The sequence below is a fragment of the Ranitomeya variabilis genome, chromosome 4 (assembly GCF_051348905.1).
Source record: "Ranitomeya variabilis isolate aRanVar5 chromosome 4, aRanVar5.hap1, whole genome shotgun sequence".
NCBI classification, from domain to species: domain Eukaryota; kingdom Metazoa; phylum Chordata; class Amphibia; order Anura; family Dendrobatidae; genus Ranitomeya; species Ranitomeya variabilis.
Window position 1 is genome coordinate 479,723,684 of NC_135235.1, and position 22,814 is coordinate 479,746,497.

Below are 22,814 nucleotides of genomic sequence, written 5' to 3' on the forward strand. Positions count from 1 at the left end.
TGGAGCAGAGCCGTGTGTGTATGAGGTGTATGGAGGGGAGCCGTGTGTGTATAAGGTGTATGGAGCAGAGCCGTGTATGTATGAGGTGTATGGAGCGGAGCCGCCTGTGTATGAGGTGTATGGAGCGGAGCCGCATGTGTATGAGGTGTATGGAGCGGAGCTAAATGTGTACGAGGTGTATGGAACAGAGCCGTGTGTGTATGAGGTGTACAGAGTGGAGCCGTGTGTGTATGAGGTGTATGGAGCGGAGCTGAATGTGTACGAGGTGTATGGAGCAGAGCCGTGTGTGTATGAGGTGTATGGAGCGTTGCTGTGTGTGTGAGGTGTACGGAGCGGAGCTAAATGTGTATGAGGTGTACGGAGCGGAGCCGCGTGTGTACGAAGTGTATGGAGCGGAGCGCGTGTGTACGGAGTGGGGCCGTGTGTGCAAAGTGTATGGAGCGCAGCCGCGTGTGTAGGAGTAGCTATGTGTGGCCATTATATGGTACGAAGTATCATGTGTGGCCAATATACAGTATAGAGCATCATGTGCGGTCATTATACAGTATGGAGCATCATGTGTGGTCATTAGGGTTGAGCGAAACGGATCGTTCATTTTCATAAGTCGCCGACTATTGGCAAAGTCGGCGTCTCATGAAACCGAGCCGATCCCTGTGTGGGATCTGCCATGCGGTACGCGACTTTCACGCCAAAGTCGCGTATTAATGACGCTAAAAGCGCCATTTCTCAGCCAATGAAGGTGGACGCAGAGTGTGGGAAGCGTGATGACATAGTTCTCAGTCCCCACCATCTTAGAGGGCATTGCAGTGATTGGCTTGCTTTCTGCGGCGTCACAGGGGCTATAAAGGGGCGTTCCCGCCGACCGTCATCTTACTGCTGCTGATCTGAGCGTAGGGAGAGGTTGCTGCAGCTTCTTCGGAAGCAGGGATAGTGATAGGCAGGGTACATAAAGCTACAAACCGCTTGTGCTGTAGCGATTTCCACTGTCCAACACCACCTTTTGATTGCAGGGACAGTGGAAGCTACATTTTTTTTTCCTCAGCGCTGTAGCTCATTGGGCTGCACTAGAAGCCTCCCTGACCCTGATAGCTGCGTTGCTGTGCCTGTGTGTACGCCGCTGTGCAAACCAACTGCTTTTTTCAAAGCACAAATCCTGTTTTTCCTTCCTTTCTGCACAGCTATCTTGTGTGTTTGTCCACACTTTTGTGTGCAGCAGTCCTTTTTATAGCTGCCTGCCATACTTTTCTGAGATAACTGCAGGGAGATAAATATTGGCAAGTCTGCCTCCGTGCCATTGCTGTGTGTGGTATCTGTCTCTCATTGTGTGCCACCGAAAACACTGTGTAATACTTGGCCATTTTTATTTTTTTTTGCTAAATTCTCCCTTTTCCCCAAAAAAAATTAGTGGGAGATAAATATTGGCAAGTCTGCCTCCGTGCCATTGCTGTGTGTGGCATCTGTCTGTCATTGTGTGGCACCAAAAACACTGTGTAATACTTGGCCATTTTTTTTTGGGGGGGGGTACATTCTCCCTTTTCCCCAAAAAAAATTAGTGGGAGATAAATATTGGCAAGTCTGCCTCCGTGCCATTGCTGTGTGTGGTATCTGTCTCTCATTGTGTGCCACCAAAAACACTGTGTAATACTTGGCCATTTTTATTTTTTTTTGCTAAATTCTCCCTTTTCCCAAAAAGAATTAGTGGGAGATAAATATTGGCAAGTCTGCCTCCGTGCCATTGCTGTGTGTGGCATCTGTCTGTCATTGTGTGGCACCGAAAACACTGTGTAATACTTGGCCATTTTTTTTTTTTGGAGGGGTACATTCTCCCTTTTCCAAAAAAAAAATTAGTGGGAGATAAATATTGGCAAGTCTGCCTCCATGCCATTGCTGTGTGTGGCATCTGTCTGTCATTGTGTGGCACCGAAAACACTGTGTAATACTTGGCCCTTTTTTTTTAGGGGGGGGTACATTCTCCCTTTTCCAAAAAAAAAATTAGTGGGAGATAAATATTGGCAAGTCTGCCTCCGTGCCATTGCTGTGTGTGGTATCTGTCTCTCATTGTGTGCCACCGAAAACACTGTGTAATACTTGGCCATTTTTTTTTGGGGGGGGGGTACATTCTCCCTTTTCCAAAAAAAAAATTAGTGGGAGATAAATATTGGCAAGTCTGCCTCCGTGCCATTGCTGTGTGTGGCATCTGTCTGTCATTGTGTGGCACCGAAAACACTGTGTAATACTTGGCCATTTTTTTTGGGGGGGGGGGGTACATTCTCCCTTTTCCCCAAAAAAAATTAGTGGGAGATAAATATTGGCAAGTCTGCCTCCGTGCCATTGCTGTGTGTGGCATCTGTCTGTCATTGTGTGGCACCGAAAACACTGTGTAATACTTGGCCATTTTTTTTTTTTGGGGGGGGGTACATTCTCCCTTTTCCAAAAAAAAAATTAGTGGGAGATAAATATTGGCAAGTCTGCCTCCGTGCCATTGCTGTGTGTGGCATCTGTCTGTCATTGTGTGGCACCGAAAACACTGTGTAATACTTGGCCGTTTTTTTTGGGGGGGGGGGTACATTCTCCCTTTTCCAAAAAAAAAATTAGTGGGAGATAAATATTGGCAAGTCTGCCTCCGTGTCATTGCTGTGTGTGGTATCTGTCTCTCATTGTGTGCCACCGAAAACACTGTGTAATACTTGGCCTTTTTTTTTTTTTTAGGGTAAATTCTCCCAGAAAAAAAAAAAAAATAGTGGGAGATTAAGATTGGCATTTCTGCTTGAGTGCTGGTCCTGTGTGTGCCATCTGTCTCAAATTTTTGGGGCACAGAAAACCTAGTGTGTAACATTGGGCCTGATTTTCCTTTCAGTGTAAGGCACCTATAAAGGTATATATAAATCCTACAGAAGTTTGAGTTCACCTGATAAGTTGTTTTACAGTAACAAATAGCGTTACTTTGGTTACGTTTTGCAAACAATGAGGAAGTCTAGTGGAAGAGGTTGTGGCCGTGGGCGGTCATTGTCAGCTGGTAATGATGGTAGTGGTGGTGGAGCATCAGGTGGTCGTGGTAAAAGCAGTACAGCACCTAAGTCTCGAGTTGTTGAGCCAGGTTCGTTGTCTGGCTACACAAGGCCTCGAACGCTCTCTTTTCTGGGAGTAGGAAAACCACTTTTGACGCCGGAGCAGGAGGAACAAGTATTGGCTTTCATTGCTGACTCTGCCTCTAACTCTTTCGCCTCCTCCTCGGAAAGTGCCAAATGTCAGAGCAGTGCATCGTCAGTGGATGCTCCCGGTCAGGAACAAGTCGCTTCCTTGTGTCCTTCACTAAAAACAACAGTGAAGGATGCGTCAGTCGACACAACAGGTTACTCCATGGAGCTCTTTACACATACTGTTCCTGGGTTACACAGTGAAACAGTTAACAGGCTATGCCCATTAGAAGTTGACATGGAGTGCACAGATGCACAGCCACAGCCAGATTACTATGCTGTTCCTTTGACTCAGACCAGAACATTGCCTTCGCAGTGTACTGAGGCAGAATCAAAACCAGCGGAGACTATGGTGCTCCGTCACGAACGCAATACCACCGGCTTACACGGTGACACAGATGAAGTTGCACACAACATAGAAGAGGAGGTCATAGATGACCCAGTTGTGGACCCCGATTGGCAGCCATTGGGGGAACAGGGTGCAGGCGGCAGTAGTTCTGAAGCGGAGGAGGAGGAGCCGCAGCAGGCATCAACATCACAACAGGTTCCATCTACCGGGCCCGTATCTGGCCAAAAACGCGTGGCAAAACCTAAACCAGTTGGAGGACAGCGTGGCCATCTGGTTAAAGAAGCTCAGTCTGCAATGCCTGAAAAGGTATCCGATAGTAGAAAGAGTGCAGTCTGGCTATTTTTTTAAACAACATCCAAATGATCAGCGCAAAGTCATCTGTCAAAAATGTTCAACTACCTTAAGCAGAGGGCAGAATCTTAAAAGTCTAAATACAAGTTGCATGCATAGACATTTATCCACCATGCATTTGCAAGCCTGGACTAACTACCAAACGTCCCTAAAGGTTGCAGCACCCTCGGCCAATGAAGCTAGTCAGCAACGCTACATCCCTTCCCTCCCTGTAAGCTGACCATTTCCCACACCACCTGCAGTATCTGTGCAGCTTTCGTCGCCAGGCCAAAGCAGTCAGGGAATCACCAGGTTAGTAGTAGGAAACACTGCATGTAGGGCACCGGCAAGAATACCATCTCCAACCCTCTCTCACTCACCCATGTCCACCGGCACCACCGCTAGTTCCACGATCTCCAGCTCTCCAGTCCAGCTCACCCTACATGAGACTCTTGTTAGGAAAAGGAAGTACTCATCCTCGCATCCACGTACACAGGGTTTGAACGCCCACATTGCTAGACTAATCTCATTAGAGATGATGCCCTACCGGTTAGTTGAAAGCGAAGCTTTCAAAGCGCTGATGGACTACGCTGTACCACGCTACGAGCTACCCAGTCGGCACTTCTTTTCTAGAAAAGCCATCCCAGCCCTCCAACAGCATGTTAAAGACCGCATCGTCCATGCACTCAGGCAGTCTGTGACTACAAAGGTGCACCTGACAACAGATGCATGGACCAGTAGGCATGGCCAGGGACGTTACGTGTCCATCACGGCACACTGGGTGAATGTGGTGGATGCAGGCTCCACAGGGGACAGCAATATTGGGACAGTTCTGCCTAGCCCACGCTCAAGGAAAGAGTTGGCTGTAGGCGTTCGCCCCCCCTCCTCCTCTTCCTCCTCCTCCTGCAGAAGCAAGAACTCGTCCACAGACCTCAGTCGCACATCCACTCCATCCGCAGCTGCCACTGTTGCACACCAGGTGTGCCATTATGGGACAGCTAGTGGCAAGCGTCAGCAGGCTGTATTGGCAATGAAGTGTTTGGGCGACAACAGACACACCGCGGAAGTTCTGTCCGAGTTCTTGCAGAAAGAAACTCAGTCATGGCTGGGCACTGTACATCTTGAGGCAGGCAAGGTAGTGAGTGATAACGGAAGGAAGTTCATGGCTGCCATCTCCCTTTCCCAACTGAAACACATTCCTTGCCTGGCTCACACCTTAAACCTGGTGGTGCAGTGCTTCCTGAAAAGTTATCCGGGGTTACCCGACCTGCTCCTCAAAGTGCGCAGACTTTGCTCGCATATCCGCCATTCGCCTGTACACTCCAGCCGTATGCAGAACTATCAGTGTTCTTTGAACCTTCCTCAGCATCGCCTAATCATCGACGTTGCAACAAGGTGGAACTCCACACTGCACATGCTTCAGAGAGTGTGCGAACAGAGGCGTGCTGTTATGTATTTGTGGGAGGATACACGGGCAGGCAGTTGGATGGCAGACATGGAGTTGTCAGGTGTGCAGTGGTCGAAGCTACAAGACCTGTGTCAAGTCCTTCAGTGTTTTGAGGAATGCACACGGCTGGTTAGTGCAGACAACGCAATAATAAGCATGAGCATCCCCCTAATGCGTCTGCTGATGCAAAGTTTGACGCACATAAAGGAGCAGGCGTCTGCAGCCGAGGAAGAGGAAAGCCTGGATGACAGTCAGCCATTGTCTGGTCAGGGCCGTGTAGAGGACGCGGTAGCGGGTGAAGAGGAGGAGGAGGATGATGGGGATGAGTACTTTTTTACTGAGGAAGCTTCTCCTGGGCAAACAGAAATTAGTGGCGTTGCAAGACCGGGTTCTGTTTTTGTAAGGGAGACAAGTGATGTAGATTTGCCTGTAACTGCCCCTCAAACCAGCACAATCGCAGATTTGCCAACTGGAACTTTTGCCCACATGGCGGATTATGCCTTACGTATCCTCAAAAAGGACCCACGCATTACTAAAATGATGAGCGATGACGATTACTGGTTGGCCTGCATCCTTGACCCTCGCTATAAAGGCAAATTGCAAAATATTATGCCACATGAGAACCTCGAACAAATATTAGCAACCAAACAAGCTGCTCTTGTAGACCGTTTGATTCAGGCATTCCCAGCACACAGCGCCGGTGATGGTTCTCACACGAGCTGCAGGGGGCTACAGGGCAGAGGTGTTAGAGGTGCACAGATCAGAAGTGGCGTTGGACAGAGGGGTTTTCTGACCAGGTTGTGGAGTGATTTCGCAATGACCGCAGACAGGACAGGTACTGCAGCATCTATTCAAAGTGACAGGAGACAACATTTGTTCAGTATGGTTACTAACTATTTTTCAGCCCTTATTGATGTTCTCCCTCAACCGTCATTCCCATTTGATTACTGGGCATCCAAATTAGACACCTGGCCTGAATTGGCAGAATATGCGTTGCAGGAGCTTGCTTGCCCAGCAGCTAGTGTGCTATCAGAAAGAGTATTCAGTGCTGCTGGTTCAATATTAACCGAAAAAAGGACTCGTCTGGCTACCCAAAATGTGGATGATCTCACCTTCATTAAAATGAACCACTCCTGGATTTCAAATTATTTTGCCCCACCTTTCCCGGCTGACACCTAGCTTTCCTATAAAAAGGTCTCGCTTGTGGACTGGTCTTACTGAGTGTTAAAATCTCTTAATTTGCAGCAGCTGTTTGACCAGCATACGACATGTTTACACCTCCCCCAATGGGAAAACTCCCCCCACGGGGCCGTTGTCTCACTCTCGACACTTGGCGCAAGCACCCGTTAGTTACAGTGCTGTTTGTCAGAAGAGGTGGGTGTGCTCGCTTTTGGTCGACGGCACTGCCACTGGGTCCCTCATAGTACCATGTAGTGTCTCTGGCGGTGGTGGTGCGCACCCAACGTCAGACACACCGTTGTAACATGAGGGGCCCTGGGGCGGTACCGCCGGCCACAAGAGAGTCCCCCCCCCCAGCTGAAACTGTGCTCTACCACGTGCCAAATTATCTCGCACAGCTCCACCAATGTTTAGTCTATGCGCTGACATCATTCAATGCCTGGCACTGACAATCAATACCAATTTGTTGACATCTATGATGATAGTTACAGTAGTCTGGGTCAGTGTCCTATATTGACACCAGTAAATACTAATTTACTGCCAAATTACTTTGTCATAAACTCTGCAGATGAGCCCACCCCTGTACCTAAGCATGCCACCCTTTTTTTTATTTATAGTTGTTTTGCGAGACATTAACATCTATTTATTTTTTGGGAGTACTAACTGTGTCAGACACTTCTTGCAATACTCCTCCACTGACCACAATGCTGCCTGCCTGTGTATCCATGTAACCGATTTAAAACTGCCATGCCTGCCTATTGTTTGTTATTTTAGGCCTTTGATAGCCTGTCTGCAGCCCCTACTTGCAATACTCCTCCACTGACCACAATGCTGCCTGCCTGTGTATCCATGTAACCGATTTAAAACTGCCATGCCTGCCTATTGTTTGTTATTTTAGGCCTTTGATAGCCTGTCTGCGGCCCCTACTTGCAATACTCCTCCACTGACCACAATGCTGCCTGCCTGTGTATCCATGTAACCGATTTAAAACTGCCATGCCTGCCTATTGTTTGTTATTTTAGGCCTTTGATAGCCTGTCTGCGGCCCCTACTTGCAATACTCCTCCACTGACCACAATGCTGCCTGGAGTGCCTGCCTGTGTATCCATGTAACCGATTTAAAACTGCCATGCCTGCCTATTGTTTGTTATTTTAGGCCTTTGATAGCCTGTCTGCGGCCCCTACTTGCAATACTCCTCCACTGACCACAATGCTGCCTGCCTGTGTATCCATGTAACCGATTTAAAACTGCCATGCCTGCCTATTGTTTGTTATTTTAGGCCTTTGATAGCCTGTCTGCGGCCCCTACTTGCAATACTCCTCCACTGACCACAATGCTGCCTGGAGTGCCTGCCTGTGTATCCATGTAACCGATTTAAAACTGCCATGCCTGCCTATTGTTTGTTATTTTAGGCCTTTGATAGCCTGTCTGCGGCCCCTACTTGCAATACTCCTCCACTGACCACAATGCTGCCTGGAGTGCCTGCCTGTGTATCCATGTAACCGATTTAAAACTGCCATGCCTGCCTATTGTTTGTTATTTTAGGCCTTTGATAGCCTGTCTGCGGCCCCTACTTGCAATACTCCTCCACTGACCACAATGCTGCCTGGAGTGCCTGCCTGTGTATCCATGTCACCGATTTTAAACTGCCATGCCTGCCTATTGTTTGTTATTTTAGGCCTTTGATAGCCTGTCTGCGGCCCCTACTTGCAATACTCCTCCACTGACCACAATGCTGCCTGGAGTGCCTGCCTGTGTATCCATGTAACCGATTTAAAACTGCCATGCCTGCCTATTGTTTGTTATTTTAGGCCTTTGATAGCCTGTCTGCGGCCCCTACTTGCAATACTCCTCCACTGACCACAATGCTGCCTGGAGTGCCTGCCTGTGTATCCATGTAACCGATTTTAAACTGCCATGCCTGCCTATTGTTTGTTATTTTAGGCCTTTGATAGCCTGTCTGCAGCCCCTACTTGCAATACTCCTCCACTGACCACAATGCTGCCTGGAGTGCCTGCCTGTGTATCCATGTAACCGATTTTAAACTGCCATGCCTGCCTATTGTTTGTTATTTTAGGCCTTTGATAGCCTGTCTGCGGCCCCTACTTGCAATACTCCTCCACTGACCACAATGCTGCCTGGAGTGCCTGCCTGTGTATCCATGTAACCGATTTTAAACTGCCATGCCTGCCTATTGTTTGTTATTTTAGGCCTTTGATAGCCTGTCTGCGGCCCCTACTTGCAATACTCCTCCACTGACCACAATGCTGCCTGCCTGTGTATCCATGTAACCGATTTAAAACTGCCATGCCTGCCTATTGTTTGTTATTTTAGGCCTTTGATAGCCTGTCTGCGGCCCCTACTTGCAATACTCCTCCACTGACCACAATGCTGCCTGGAGTGCCTGCCTGTGTATCCATGTAACCGATTTAAAACTGCCATGCCTGCCTATTGTTTGTTATTTTAGGCCTTTGATAGCCTGTCTGCGGCCCCTACTTGCAATACTCCTCCACTGACCACAATGCTGCCTGCCTGTGTATCCATGTAACCGATTTTAAACTGCCATGCCTGCCTATTGTTTGTTATTTTAGGCCTTTGTTAGCCTGTCTGCGGCCCCTACTTGCAATACTCCTCCACTGACCACACCAATGCTGCCCGTGTACCCCTGGAACCTATTTAAAAGTTCATAGAGCCTAGTTATATATTTTATTTACTATTAATAAGGCCATGATGGACTACGCTGTATCACGCTACAAGCTAACCAGTCAACACTTCTTTTGCGAGAAAAGCCATCCCAACCCTCCACCAGCATGTAAAAGACCGCATTGTCCATGCACTCTGGCAATTTGTGAGTAAAAAGGTGCACCTGACAACAGACGCATGGACCTGTAGGCATGGCCACGGAAGATTACGTGTCCATTAAGGCGCAATGGGTTAATGTGGTGGATGCATGGTCCACAGGGGACAGCCTACTAAGTCTGTCTGCAGTCCCTAATTCAAATTGTCCTCCACTGTCTAAATCGGAGCTTCCACCTTCTGGCTTTCGGCCTATAGTATCAGAAATTAAACTGCATTTGGCCTTCAACTTTGGTTACGGCCTACTAACGGTGTCTGCCCCTCCCTGGTGTTTGTCCTCAACTGAATAAAGCTGAGCTTCAACCTTCTGGCTCTCATTAAGTGCTGTGTTTTTAAAAATTGGTGGTTAGGGCCTACTAACGGTGTCTGCCCCTCCGTGGTGTTTGCCCTCAACTGAATAAAGCTGAGCTTCCACCTTCTGGCTTTCGTCCTATAGTATCAGATATTAAACTGCATTTGGCCTTCAACTTTGGTTAGGGCCTACTAATGGTGTCTGCCCCTCCCTGGTGTTTGTCCTCAACTGAATAAAGCTGAGCTTCAACCTTCTGGCTCTCATTAAGTGCTGTGTTTTTAAAAATTGGTGGTTAGGGCCTAATAACGGTGTCTGCCCCTGCCTGGTGTTTGTCCTCAACTGAATAAAGCTGAGCTTCAACCTTCTGGCTCTCATTAAGTGCTGTGTTTTTAAAAATTGGTGGTTAGGGCCTACTAACGGTGTCTGCCCCTCCCTGGTGTTTGCCCTCAACTGAATAAAGCTGAGCTTCCACCTTCTGGCTTTCGGCCTATAGTATCAGATATTAAACTGCATTTGGCCTTCAACTTTGGTTACGGCCTACTAACGGTGTCTGCCCCTCCCTGGTGTTTGTCCTCAACTGAATAAAGCTGAGCTTCAACCTTCTGGCTCTCATTAAGTGCTGTGTTTTTAAAAATTGGTGGTTAGGGCCTACTAACGGTGTCTGCCCCTCCCTGGTGTTTGCCCTCAACTGAATAAAGCTGAGCTTCAGTCTTAGGCTTTTGGCCTAAAGTATCAGATATTAAACTGCATTTGGCCTATTAGTGTGTTTGGGCCCTTAAAACAGTGTCTGCTGCTCCTGGGTTTGCTACTCCACTGAACAAAGCAATGCTGCCTGTTTAGTCCTGTTACCAATTTTGAACTGCATGTAGCCTACTTTATTCTTTGGCCCTATATCTGTTTCCTCCTCATCCTGCCCATTGCCCAGCCACTGCTAGATGAGTCTGCTGGTACATTGACCTAGACCACTACATTCCCCTTGCACTCTACACAGCCAGAATCTGACCCTGCTGAAAGTAAGGTTCCCCTTCCTGCATGTTATACCACCTTACACAGGGACAAAGAGGAAGGTGCAGATGAAAGTGCAGGTTCCTTCATCAGGTGGGGGGGGCATACTCGTTGGCGACGTCACTGGCACAGGGCCCCTCAGAGTACGCAAAAGTGTCGCTGCTGGTGGGAGGCGCCCCCACCGTGCAAACACACCGCTGTACTTTGAGGGGCCCTGTGCCAGTGCCAATGCCAACGAGTGGGCCCCCCCGCTTGCTTAGGATCACAGCACTTGCAAACTTGACATACTTACCTCTCACTGCTCCACTGCCGTGACGTAGTCCACGTTTCCTGGGCCCACTAAAACCTTGAACCAGCCCTACCCCCCACAACTTTTGCCAAAAGACCCCCAATTTCCAATGCCCAACTATTATTATAAAGTTAATTAAGATTGACAAGCTTCAGACAACAAGAATGGATGTTTTTGGCATTAAAATGGGCACTGTAGGTGTTTTCCTGGCCTCCACTCACTGCCGACTATGCTTCCCCATTGACTTGCATTGGGTTTCGTGTTTCGGTCGATCCCCGACTTTTAGCGATAATCGGCCGACTGCACTCGACTCGACTCTGGACAAAGTCGGGTTTCACAAAACCCGACTCGATCTTTAAAAAATGAAAGTCGCTCAACCCTAGTGGTCATTATACAGAATGGAGCATCATGTGGGGCCATTATACAGTATGGAGCATCATGTGCGGTCATTATACAGTATTGAGCATCATGTGGGGTCATTATACAGTATGGAGAATCATGTGCGGTCATTACAGTATGGAGCATCATGTGCAGTCATTATACAGTATGGAGCATCATATGCAGCCAGTATACAGTATGGAGCATCATGTGTTGTCATTATACAGTATGGAGAATCATGTGGGGTCATTATACAGTATGGAGCATCATGTGCAGTCATTATACAGTATGGAGCATCATGTGCGGTCATTATACAGTATGGAGCATCATGTGCGGTCATTATACAGTATGGAGAATCATGTGTGGTCATTATACAGTATGGAGCTTCATGTGTGGTCATTATACAGTATGGAGCATCATGTGTGGTCATTTTACAGTATGGAGCACTGTGTGGCCATTATACAGTATGGAGAATCATGTGCAGCCAATATACAGTATGGAGCATTATGTGCAGTCATTATACAGTATGGAGCATCATGTGCAGTCATTATACAGTATGGAGCATCATGTGTGGCCATTATACAGTATGGAGCACTGTGTGGCCATATTTTTTTTTTATAATTATTGTATATGAAAGTGTGATCAGCAGTGCTAAATGAGTGTGGTTGGGACGTGGATATGGGTGTGACTAATTATGAATGGGTGTGGTCAGAGGCATGGCCTAAAATTTGCCACAAACTTTGTCCCTCTTTCCCATATTCAAAAGTTGGCAGGTATGGTATGAGAGCCAGAATGAGGCTCTCATACACTTACATTGAGAGTTTGTGACCATGACCTCTGACTTCCGATTGCGGTCACGATATTTCAGATCCGGACTGGAGCACTGCCAGTAACAGCTGAAGACAGTGGCTGGTAAGGGTCAGGAGAACTTAAGATTAGTAGCACCACTCTAGCACTGAAATAAAAAAAATGCTGGAGTGGTGAACTAAAGGGGTACTTCGGGGAGATAATTTTTTGTTCTGTGCCTGCCCTCAAGCTATAAAAATTAGATGCTCAGTGCACTTCTACAGGGTGGGCCATGTATATGGATACACCTAAATAAAATGGGAATGGTTGGTGATATCAACTTCCGGTTTGTGGCACATTAGTATATGGGAGGGGGAAAACTTTTCAATGACCATGGTGGCCATTTTGAAGTCGGCCATTTTGGATCCAACTTTTATTTTTTCCAATGAGAAGAGGGTCATGTGACATCAAACTTATTGAGACTTTCACAAGAAAAACAATGGCGTGCTTGGTTTTAACGTAACTTTATTTTTTCATGAGTTATTTACAAATTTTTCTGTTTACAGCCATTGACATGTCGCAGAGGTTAACACTTGAGGAGCAGATAGAAATTGTGATGTCTGGTGAACGCAGTACCTGGGTCATTGCAGCAGATTTCAATGCAAGACACACTACGCAAGAAAACTGTCACCATTCCCATTTTATTTAGGTGTATCCATATAAATGGCCCACCAAAAAAAGTTTGCCTCATCACTGAACATAATGTTCTGTTTAAACTGAGGGTCCTGTTCCAATTTTTGTTTTGCCCATTCTGCAAATTCAGTGCGCCGATCTGGCATCAGTCGGACATCCCTTCGGCGGATATTATCTACTCACAAATGGCACCCTTCCAAAATCCAGCTGCTGCAGCGTCTCAACGAGGATGACCAAGATCGGCGCACTGAATTTGCAGAATAGAAAAAAACAAATATTGGAACTGGACCCTCAGATGGTGTGTGTAGTTTCCAATATGGGGTGAATTGTGCATGGTTTCCACTGTTTATGCACATCAGGGGTTCTGCAAACATGACATGGCGTACGTTATCTATTCCAACCAATTTAGCGTTCCAAAAGTCAAATTGTGCTCCTTCCCTTCAGAGTCCAGTTGCACGCCCAAACAGTAGCGTTCCAGTACATATCTGATATTCGTGTACTCAGGAGAAATAGCACAGCAAATTGTACAGTCCCTTTTCCATGTTACAATCATGAAAATGCAAAATGTGGGGCTAAAGAGACATTTTTATGGGAAAATAACATTTTCATTTTTTTTTTTCTTCCAAATTAATTTCTATATTTCATCCGAAGGGTTAATAAACGTCTTGAATGTAGATTTGAGCACTTTGAGATGTAGTGTTTTTAAAACTGTGTCACTTTGGGGTATTTTTTGTTATACAAGATCCTCAAAGTCACTGCAATTGTGATGTGGTTGTCACTGACAAAGTACAATGTGTCACGAAATATCAGAATCACTGGGATACGTTGAAGTGTTCCAGAGATACCATCTCAAAGATTGGTCAGAATTGTAACATTTGGTCTGGTCAGGAAGGTAAAAACAAGCTGGGGGTAAAGGGGTTAAGGTTTTGTGATGGAGAGATGGATAGATTGAAATATTTTCATCCTACACAATTGTCCTCAAGTGGATGGAATATCTGATCACATAGATGAGAAGAACAATAGTCAGAACAGCTGCGACTATGCTCTGAAGTGGAGAGAGACCACTAAAGTATAGATTGCCTCTCCACTAACTAGAGCAATGATGCTGTTTCTTTTAGCAAAGTATAAAGGCATAGGGGTTAGAAATCTTCCCAAACTACAAAATATTCCGGTAGGTCAAAAGGTCCAAGGGGAATGGAATCTTTGACTGAACACTGTCAGGGACAAGGAGCGAAATGGGAATTTTGGGGTCCAATCATTTCTACTTAGCTCCTGGTTTGTATATTGTTCTGTGCACAGCATCTATCCCTTGCACCCGATACTGTAGTTCTAGGGTCACCACCATCAGAACGATGATTACACACAACAGAACCAAGCCTGCATTTTACTTACCTGTGATACTAATACGAATAGTACCCATAATAAACAATAATAATAAAATACCCATAAATTATAGCATCAGTATCTCCTTCTCCATATTATTACATATGTAGATTCCTCCAAAACCTGCCGCACCATCAGCGCAGCTAGAAACGCTTCATTATTCAGTACGTCTTGCACGTCTTTGTGAACAGTTTACTTCTCAGCTCCACATTTTTATGGTTTTTGCTGCCAATCCACAGTAAAATCTGAAAAAAATCCCATACATAAACTAAGGCTTAAAAGGTTTATTTTAGATATTATCAATGGTATAAAACTGCAAAGTGCTTGTAAAAATAAAAATAAAAAAAAATCCTCTTTGTTCCAAGAATGAAGGGATTTTTAAAATGAAAGATTACTGCTTGTTGCCCAAGTTACCGTCCACTGCTGCAGTTTATCAGACACGGCTTGTATCGTAGATATGGAGTGTAGCACTTACAAGCCATTTACTATACAGATTGCAAGTGCTGCTCTAAAGTTGGCCAGATTCAGTGTTCACTGTGCTCCTCTGATGCTGCAGGGGTAAAACGGCGTCATCCTTCCACAAAGAGCGCAGTTTGGGTCAACGGTGCAATCATCCTGCTGGTCTGAACAGTCAATCAGTGCCATGATTGTAGAAAAATCCTTTACCGTAACCCTCCAGTCTGACAAAATCTGTTGGGAATTTTAGGCTCTAGTATATATGAAGGATACATGTGAATGAGAGAGGGCGCGGAGGAGGGCAACCAAGTTTATTAATCTAATGAGTGGACTACAACACCAAGACAGGTCATCAAGCTTGTTATTCAGTTTGGAGAAATGGTGGCTTAGGGGGCGATCGTATTACTATGTACAAATATATGAAGGAACAGTACAGAGATCTTTCTAATGATCATTTTACACCTAGGCCTTGACAGAGACAAGGGGGCATTCTCTAGGTCTAGAGGGAAAAAAAAAAAGTATGATCAGATTATGATTTTTTACAGTACAAGCAATAGGTCTATGAAACTATGCCACGGTGTGTTGTAAGGTCAATAGACAAGTTCAAGGGGTGTCTGGATGCATTTCTTTAAAAAAATCTAATATTTCAGGTTATGGCCTCCCAATGCTACGACTGGATGTTGTTCCAAGGTACTAGTTTAATGTGATGTATATGAAGTCAGGAAGGAAGTTTGCTCCTAATGCAGGGAGATCAAGATCTGCCCCACAGGGTTTTTGCCTTCTTCTGGATCAACATGTTAGGTTATAGGTTAATCTAGACCATTTTAGAGTTAAAAGATGACATCAGTATATTCAATGGGGATTTGAACAGCCCCTTTACTTGAATACCATAAACTACTTTAAAATCTATAAGCCACAAAGATGTCAAATATCTATCTTGATTTCAAGAATTACATGTTAAACCAGTTTACAAGTCTGAATCCGTCTTTTACGCCCACATCACCGATCAGAATTCCCATGACATAATGACAAGTGTTCAGTGCAAAATTCCTTTAATTGTCCACAAGTTCTTCTAGTCTGGCACAAGAGTGTAAAATAATTCAGATATCTCCCTGATGGCAATATAATTATACTATTATCATATTCTTTATTGCCTTCCTACTGTTTCTCTCCTTTTATAAAAGGTACATATTATATGACTCATGAATTCTGTGAATGTCAAATACTTTACTCGGTTCCTTAAATGAAAACTTCCATGAAGATACTGTAGCTTCATGAGTTTAGGATTAGTGATGAGCGAATATACTCGTTACTCTAGATTTCCCGAGCACGCTCGGGGGTCCTCCAAGTATTTTTTAGTGCTCGGAGATTTAGTTTTCAGCGCCGCAGCTGAATGATTTACATCTGTTAGCCAGCTTCATTACATGTGGGGATTCCCTAGCAACCAGGCAACCCCCACATGTACTTATGCTGGCTAACAGATGTAAATCATTCAGCTGCGGCAAGAAAAACTAAATCTCCGAGCACTAAAAAATACTCGGAGGACACCCGAGCGTGCTCGGGAAATCTCGAGTAACGAGTATATTCGCTCATCACTATTTAGGATTTATTTGGAGAACAGCTTTTCCATTTTCTTCTATAATATTGCAGCTCTTTAAGGATGTTATACTACAGTATGATGGGATATGGTCGTGTCTGTTCAGCTGGTGTGGTATTTCAGTGAGAATGAGGGCAATATGCAGCCATGTGAGCTGGGGGACTATCACCAAGAATGAATGTATGGATGCCCATTCGTTAATTTACATTTTTGGTGCAACAGTATGCTCCATTATGGATCAGAGGCATTTTTCATGTAGATCTGGGCTTAGGACAGGTTTTTTTTTGGTACTTTGTATATTTCATTTTATGGCATTTTTATTCTCATTGGTAGACTATTAGTTTCAGTAGACGCCCCAAAGTGCATGCCACAAAATCTTGCTTAAAAGTGTGTTTTAAGAATCTGGAGTCACCATTTAATAATCTGGCCAAGAGCTCATGAAGAAAATGATGCATCTCTGTGATGTGATCTGTGTAACATTAACTCATCACATTCAGCCTCTTATTACAGACCGATAATATGGAAAGGTGACTAAAAGTATCAAAATGAGCATTGCGTGAGGTCATTTTAACCCCTTTTTATAACTTAGGCCAGAGGTGGGGAATAATTTTTCTGCCTAAGACGATTTGGATATTTATACCATCCCTCGGGGGCTGTACAAATCATGCACCAACTCCGCCCACGAAGTACGTCCTGACGCTGGCGCTTGTGTCAGGACATAATCTTTCATTGCACGCACCTTAACGTTCAGTATGAACACTGTGGGCCAGCTGCCAGCCCAAGTAATGATCCTGTGGCCGGATCAAAGGTCACAGAGGGTCATAAGACAAGGAGGCATTACATTTTTCCACAAAAGGTTAAAATATTAAAAAGATTGTACTCAATTTAAAAAAAAAAAAAACAAAACAGTTTTTTTCTACCAGAAACAGCACAAGTCTGGGTTATGTCTGCCACATCTTATCTCCACAGAGATGCCCTGCAATACCCGACTCCAACCATGGACTGGTGAGGCGCTGTTCCAGTAGAACGAAGGGAACGTTCTTTATGCATTATGCTTGACCACTAGGGAAGTCTGAACTAGACCTCATTATTGCTTGTATTAGTAGCTGTACAGAAACAATCAAACCAGATCTTCATTTGTAACATTTATTTTAGGAAATACATTTTAAAACACATCTTTATTATTTATACAAAAAAAAGACTAGTTATCATAATGCATATAAATCAAATAAAAGGCCACTTTAGGAAGTCTTGGATCTTTTTAGCCCTAAATAAAAAAGCAAAAAAAATTAACCAAAACAAACAAACAAACAAAAAAAAACCATTTAGTTTCCTCTTAAAGGACAGTACAACAACATCACAGACAGGGTGGCATCTTTTCAAGTGCATCAAGCATCCTGCCTCTTCATACCTTTATCCTTAGTATGTGAAATATATATCTTTCCATTGATATAGTATTTTTTATTTGCTAAAATATAGCAACTCAACAAAAAAAAAAAATTTAATATATTTTTATAGTTTTTTTTTTGTTTAATCGAATGCAGCTTAGCGAGTAAAAGGCTTTTTTAGAAAGGGATAAATTGGAAATCATTACAGGAAATGACAATTCACAAATGACCGGGTGGAAAAAAAAAAAAAGTTAAATACACAAGAGACAATTTATTTTCCGCTCATTTGGTAGGGAGCACATTAGTTTTCCACTCAGTGTAATAATTTTCCATTACTTCCAGCAATAAAGTTGTGAAAATAGGGTGGGGGATTATAAAGGGGGTCCAAAAGTGAAATCAGACAAACATAAGTTAAAAAGAAAAAAAAAAGGGAGTGGAATGTAACGAAAGAAAAAAAAGATGCAAATTGAGATAAATAAGTGAAGCATAAAATTTTGGTAGGGGGGCAACTACCCCCCACTGAGAAGAGCGTTAATAGACGATTAATAACCTGGAAAGGGAGGAACTGCAAGGAATTCAGCAATACATAGAAAACATCTAATAGTCTAAGGCCTTGTACACCATTTAATGAACATTCTCGTCTCCATCTTCGTTCCCTGCCTCCCATTCTTCCTTACAGGTGTAATAAATACTGTATCTAACCTATAGTTCAGCGGGATGCAACACTTTCACATTCGTGGTTAACCTTCGGCACATAGGAATTTGGCAATTTATATGGAAGGTAACTAGGAAATCCCTCGCACCTTCTCTTAGGTGATGGGGGTCCACTGTCAGAGAAGGCTCCACATATCCACAGTTTCCTATTCCTACTAAAAAGTGGCTATGATGTATTACCATGGGCCAATGACTGGCCTCACCATACCCACCCTATTAAATTGTGGCATCACTATTCCCTAGTCCCCCAAATCCTATAAATGCATCATTACCTTCTTATTTTTATGGCACATCCTTGCAGATCAAAGACCAGGTCAAAAAGGAAGGGGTCTCTGAAAATTAATGGGCTAGCCTTCCCAATTTTCCTTCCCAAAGATCCCTCCCACTAAATGTCACGGGAGCAGAAAACACATGAAAGGAAAACTGAAAGACAGGATGGATCAATAAGGGGAGCGCTAGGCCTGGGCATTACATCTCGTTGGAGGAGTAGTCTTTTTCTGCCGTGCCATTGGACAGTATGTTTCCTTCTTGGAGCCGCTTGACACGGTATGCCTCAAAGTGAATACTGCTTGTGATGTCTTTGATATTCTGCATGTGCGTCCTGCAAGAGATGAAATACATTATGAAATTATATACAGAGAATATTGAATTCTTCCAGTCTATCAGAAGTGGAGGAGAGCAAGTAGCTCACAGCTATAGCCGGATACGCAACCGTGCGGGCAAATATCACCGGAGAAATGCGTGACATCAGAGGAAGGGAGGAAGGAAGCTATGGGTGTAAATCAGCTCTACACAGGGAACAACTATTGTTCCTAGTGAGACGAGAAGATGTCATTCACTACAGTTTGGTCGGATAAAAATTCAACAGGAAACGGCAATTCAACCGAAATATTCAGCACTTCTCTATCATAAAAGTAGGTCGTAGAAACCATGAGGGGGAAATTAATTAAGAGTCTCAATGGCAAACCACATCGCATCGTGACATAGATTAACAATAGAGAAAACATGGCTCTTTATTAAATACCATAAAGAGTTAAAACGGGGAGCATCACTGTTCTGGATAGTGGGAATCAAGAATGATGAAAAGGCAACCTACAGCTTAGTGGGGTCTATAAACATTCAATGTGTACATGAATTATATAAAGCTTGAAGGAGTTCTCTTATGATTAACATTTATCGCAATCTACTTTTGCTAGATGGCGGTCCCCAGTGACTGCAGGCACACATGGCTGTGGCATGGAGTGGCAGCTGGGCTTGTTTCCTGCTCCTCATTCTAACAAGTGGTGGGGGTCCCAGTGGTTGCATTCACACTAATCCAATATTTTGGATCTAACCGCCACATTCTTTGGTTTTCTCCTGCAATATGATGCCGGTTGTGTTTTTGACAAAGGGAATTAAGACTGTAAACCCCATTGGGTGCAGAGGGTAATGTTAAATAACAAAAGACTGACCGTCCCTTCCAAACAAAACACTGGTGTGTACAGGTGCATACTAAGAGTAGCCATCTCCATACATGAAATATATGAAGTTTGAATTACATTACTGCTCTAGAAAATAGGAAAAAACGGAGATACTTAGTACATAATTTGGCCAATTCATGTGTGCCCAGCAGCCACGGCAAGGAAACCTTCTTTGCTGGTAACCTTATCTAATGTGACTCCTAATGGGCTGATAGCCTACATTTATATGGGTAGGTAGGCTTCTGCTGTAATTAAAACCGCCATGGGCTCAGTCAGAGAGCCAATACACAAATACCAAAAGACCGGCTGTACCTTCCAAACAGAAAACTGATGTGTACAGGTGCAAACTAATAGTTATCACCATGCATAACAAAGTTGCAATCTGTAGTGCTATAGCATGCAAAAATGAAATAGGCTCTCTGACTGAGCAGTCCATCCATCAGCCCATGGCTGTTTTAATTACAGCAGGATCCCATCTATCTAACCGTATAAATGTAGGCCATCAGCCATGAGAGGAGTCACATAAGAATAGGTTCGCAGCAAAGAAGGTCACCTTGCCATAGCTGCCGGGCATGCATGAATTGACCAAATTATGTGCTAAGTAGCTTTGTTTTTTCCTGTTTTTAGAGTAGTCAGCAATTCAAGTTTCATGTTTACATGCTATAGCACTACATAGTGTAGCTTTGTTCGTTATGTACTTATATGAAGCACACCAACACTGCCAAGATTGAGCGTGTGGCAGCCTTTAACGATGATCTGTCACTTACTATAAGGCTGCCCTCACACTAGCAGTATTTGGTCAGTATTTTACATCAGTATTTGTAAGCCAAAACCAGGAGTGGAACAAATAGAGGAAAAGTATAATAGAAACCTATGCACCACTTCTGTATTTATCACCCACTCCTGGTTTTGGCTTACAAATACTGATGTAAAATACTGACCAAATACTGCTAGTGTGACGGCAGCCTAAATGTGTATTTTACTTACCTGGTGTACAAGCCGCTGTCCTCCCGAACCTGGCACTGCCTTACGTTTCTTCATGTGCCTGTCTGTTCCTACGGTATGCATGGCCCGCTCTTTCTTGTATGTAAATCTAGTCTAAGAGTATGTGCACGAGCTGCGGATTTTGCTGTGGATCTGCAGCGGATTGGTCTCTGCGGATCTGCAGCTGTTTTCCATGAGTTTACCGTACCATGTAAACCTATGGAAAACAAAATCCGCAGTGCACATGCTGTGGAGAAAAACGCGCGGAATCGCTGCGTTGTTTATTCCGCAGCATGTCAATTCTTTGTGCAGATTCCGCAGCGGTTTACAACTGCTCCGCAATAGGAATCCGCAGGTGTAAAACCGCAGGTGGAATCCGCACAAAAACCGCCGTAAATCCGCAGTGCAGTTTACCTGCGGATTTACCAAAATCAGTCCGGAAAAATCCGCAGAGTAATCAGCAGCGTGTGCACATAGCCTCATTAGCAAGGTAGGGGTTGTCCTCCCACCTTAAGAGTCTTTGAGGAGCACGCCCAGTTGCCAAAAAAGACTAGCTATACCTATTTATCTATAGATGGATAAAAGAGGAAGCCATCTTAGGAATGGAGAGGTGCAGAAACAAGAAAAAAACAGGAGAACAGCAGCATTTACCCAAGTTTCAATGACAATTTTTGGGTAGTTTTAAATCAAACCATAAGAGACCCCAAAGTCTATCATTTCTATGCATGGTACCTTGGAACACTCACCTGATCAGAAGATCTCGCAGGCAGGCAAATTCACAATGAGCTATGTTTTCAACTAAAAAAAAAAAAAAAAAAAAAAAAAATTGGTTACTACAATTTGTGCAGCACATGTGAGTTGCAAAATTACAAAGCATATGGACACAAAGTAAAATTCCAGTAAGATTCTATAACTAATCTCCACACACAGCAGTGCCAACATTGTTGCAAACATCTGTGCATAATGAGCTATGGACAAGGACTAATGCTAGATTAGGAGATTTTACAGATCATTAAAAATCAAAAGGGGAATATTTTCCAAATATGTTCATGTTTGCAAAACAATTTTTACTGAAAATATATAACACGTTGCAATTATAACCACTAGGTGGCAGCAATGGACCACATGTAAAACTACAACACAAAACCCCCATAAAGCCTAAGAAAGCCTGCAGCACAGGAGAAGCCGAAAACCAACAAAACAAACAGTCTGAGACACAACTTTGTGAGGTGTTCACAAAAAAGAAAATAAATAAGACTTCTGTCCTCTGGTTCTAGTTAGTAAAATGCATATAGGACTGTTCAGGTTTAACACCGTTACACCGTGCTCAGTTTTGGACACGCTGCTTGTCTGAAGCCAAAAAACAACGTGAGCCTGCAGGGTGGAAAGAGGGGGTGGTGGGAGGAGAGGGGTGCGTAAGTAACCTCGATCTGAATTGAAAAGTACAGACGTGGCAGGAGATGCAAGCCACAGATCATGTGTTAGGCTGGTTACTGCGAATACAAGAGTCACAGCCTGCAGAGGAACAATGGAGACAAATGTACAGATATTACTTCTCCATTCTTCTTCTGATCAGGCCTGGCAGCTTACTTCCTTGGAAAGTATTAAAGGGATATTCTCAAGTTTGAAAGTTATCCCTTATCCAGGGAATAACACCAGTCGCTGGGGGTGCGACCGCCATGGCGTCCAGCAATGCCAAAAACCAGCTCTCTTAAGTGAACGAAAGTCGATCATGCACACTACTGCTCCATTCATTCTTATGGGAGTGTCGAAGAGCAGCAAAACGTTGCGCTCGGCTGTCTCCAGCGGTCCCATTAAGAATGAATGAAGCGGCAGTGCGCATGATCGACCTCCACTCCCCCAGCTCCATGGTTTTCAGGATCACTGGGGGCCACGGTGGTCAGACCCCCAGAGATCAGAAAGTTATTCATATCCCATGATTACAAAATAAGTTTGAGTTTAATGTTTCAGCAAAAAAATATATATATTCCACAATTTCCCCATATGCCTTTTCCACCAGTTTTTAAAATC

At 44.3% G+C, this 22,814-nt stretch overlaps 1 protein-coding gene across 6 annotated transcripts in view; it reads right to left on the reverse strand.

Annotated features, from left to right (window-relative positions):
* Positions 1-17,369: 17,369 nt before the first annotated feature.
* SEPTIN9 (septin 9) overlaps positions 17,370-22,814 on the reverse strand; it is a 354,855-nt gene continuing 349,410 nt past the window's right edge. For all 6 annotated transcript variants that reach the window (XM_077251856.1, XM_077251858.1, XM_077251857.1 and 3 more), the window contains 2 exons: positions 21,530-21,581; positions 17,370-18,940 (listed from right to left, as the gene is read on the reverse strand). In XM_077251856.1, the coding sequence (XP_077107971.1) occupies positions 18,808-18,940; positions 21,530-21,581 (185 nt within the window). In that variant the 3' untranslated portion in view covers positions 17,370-18,807. The remainder of the gene's footprint in view (positions 18,941-21,529; positions 21,582-22,814) is intronic.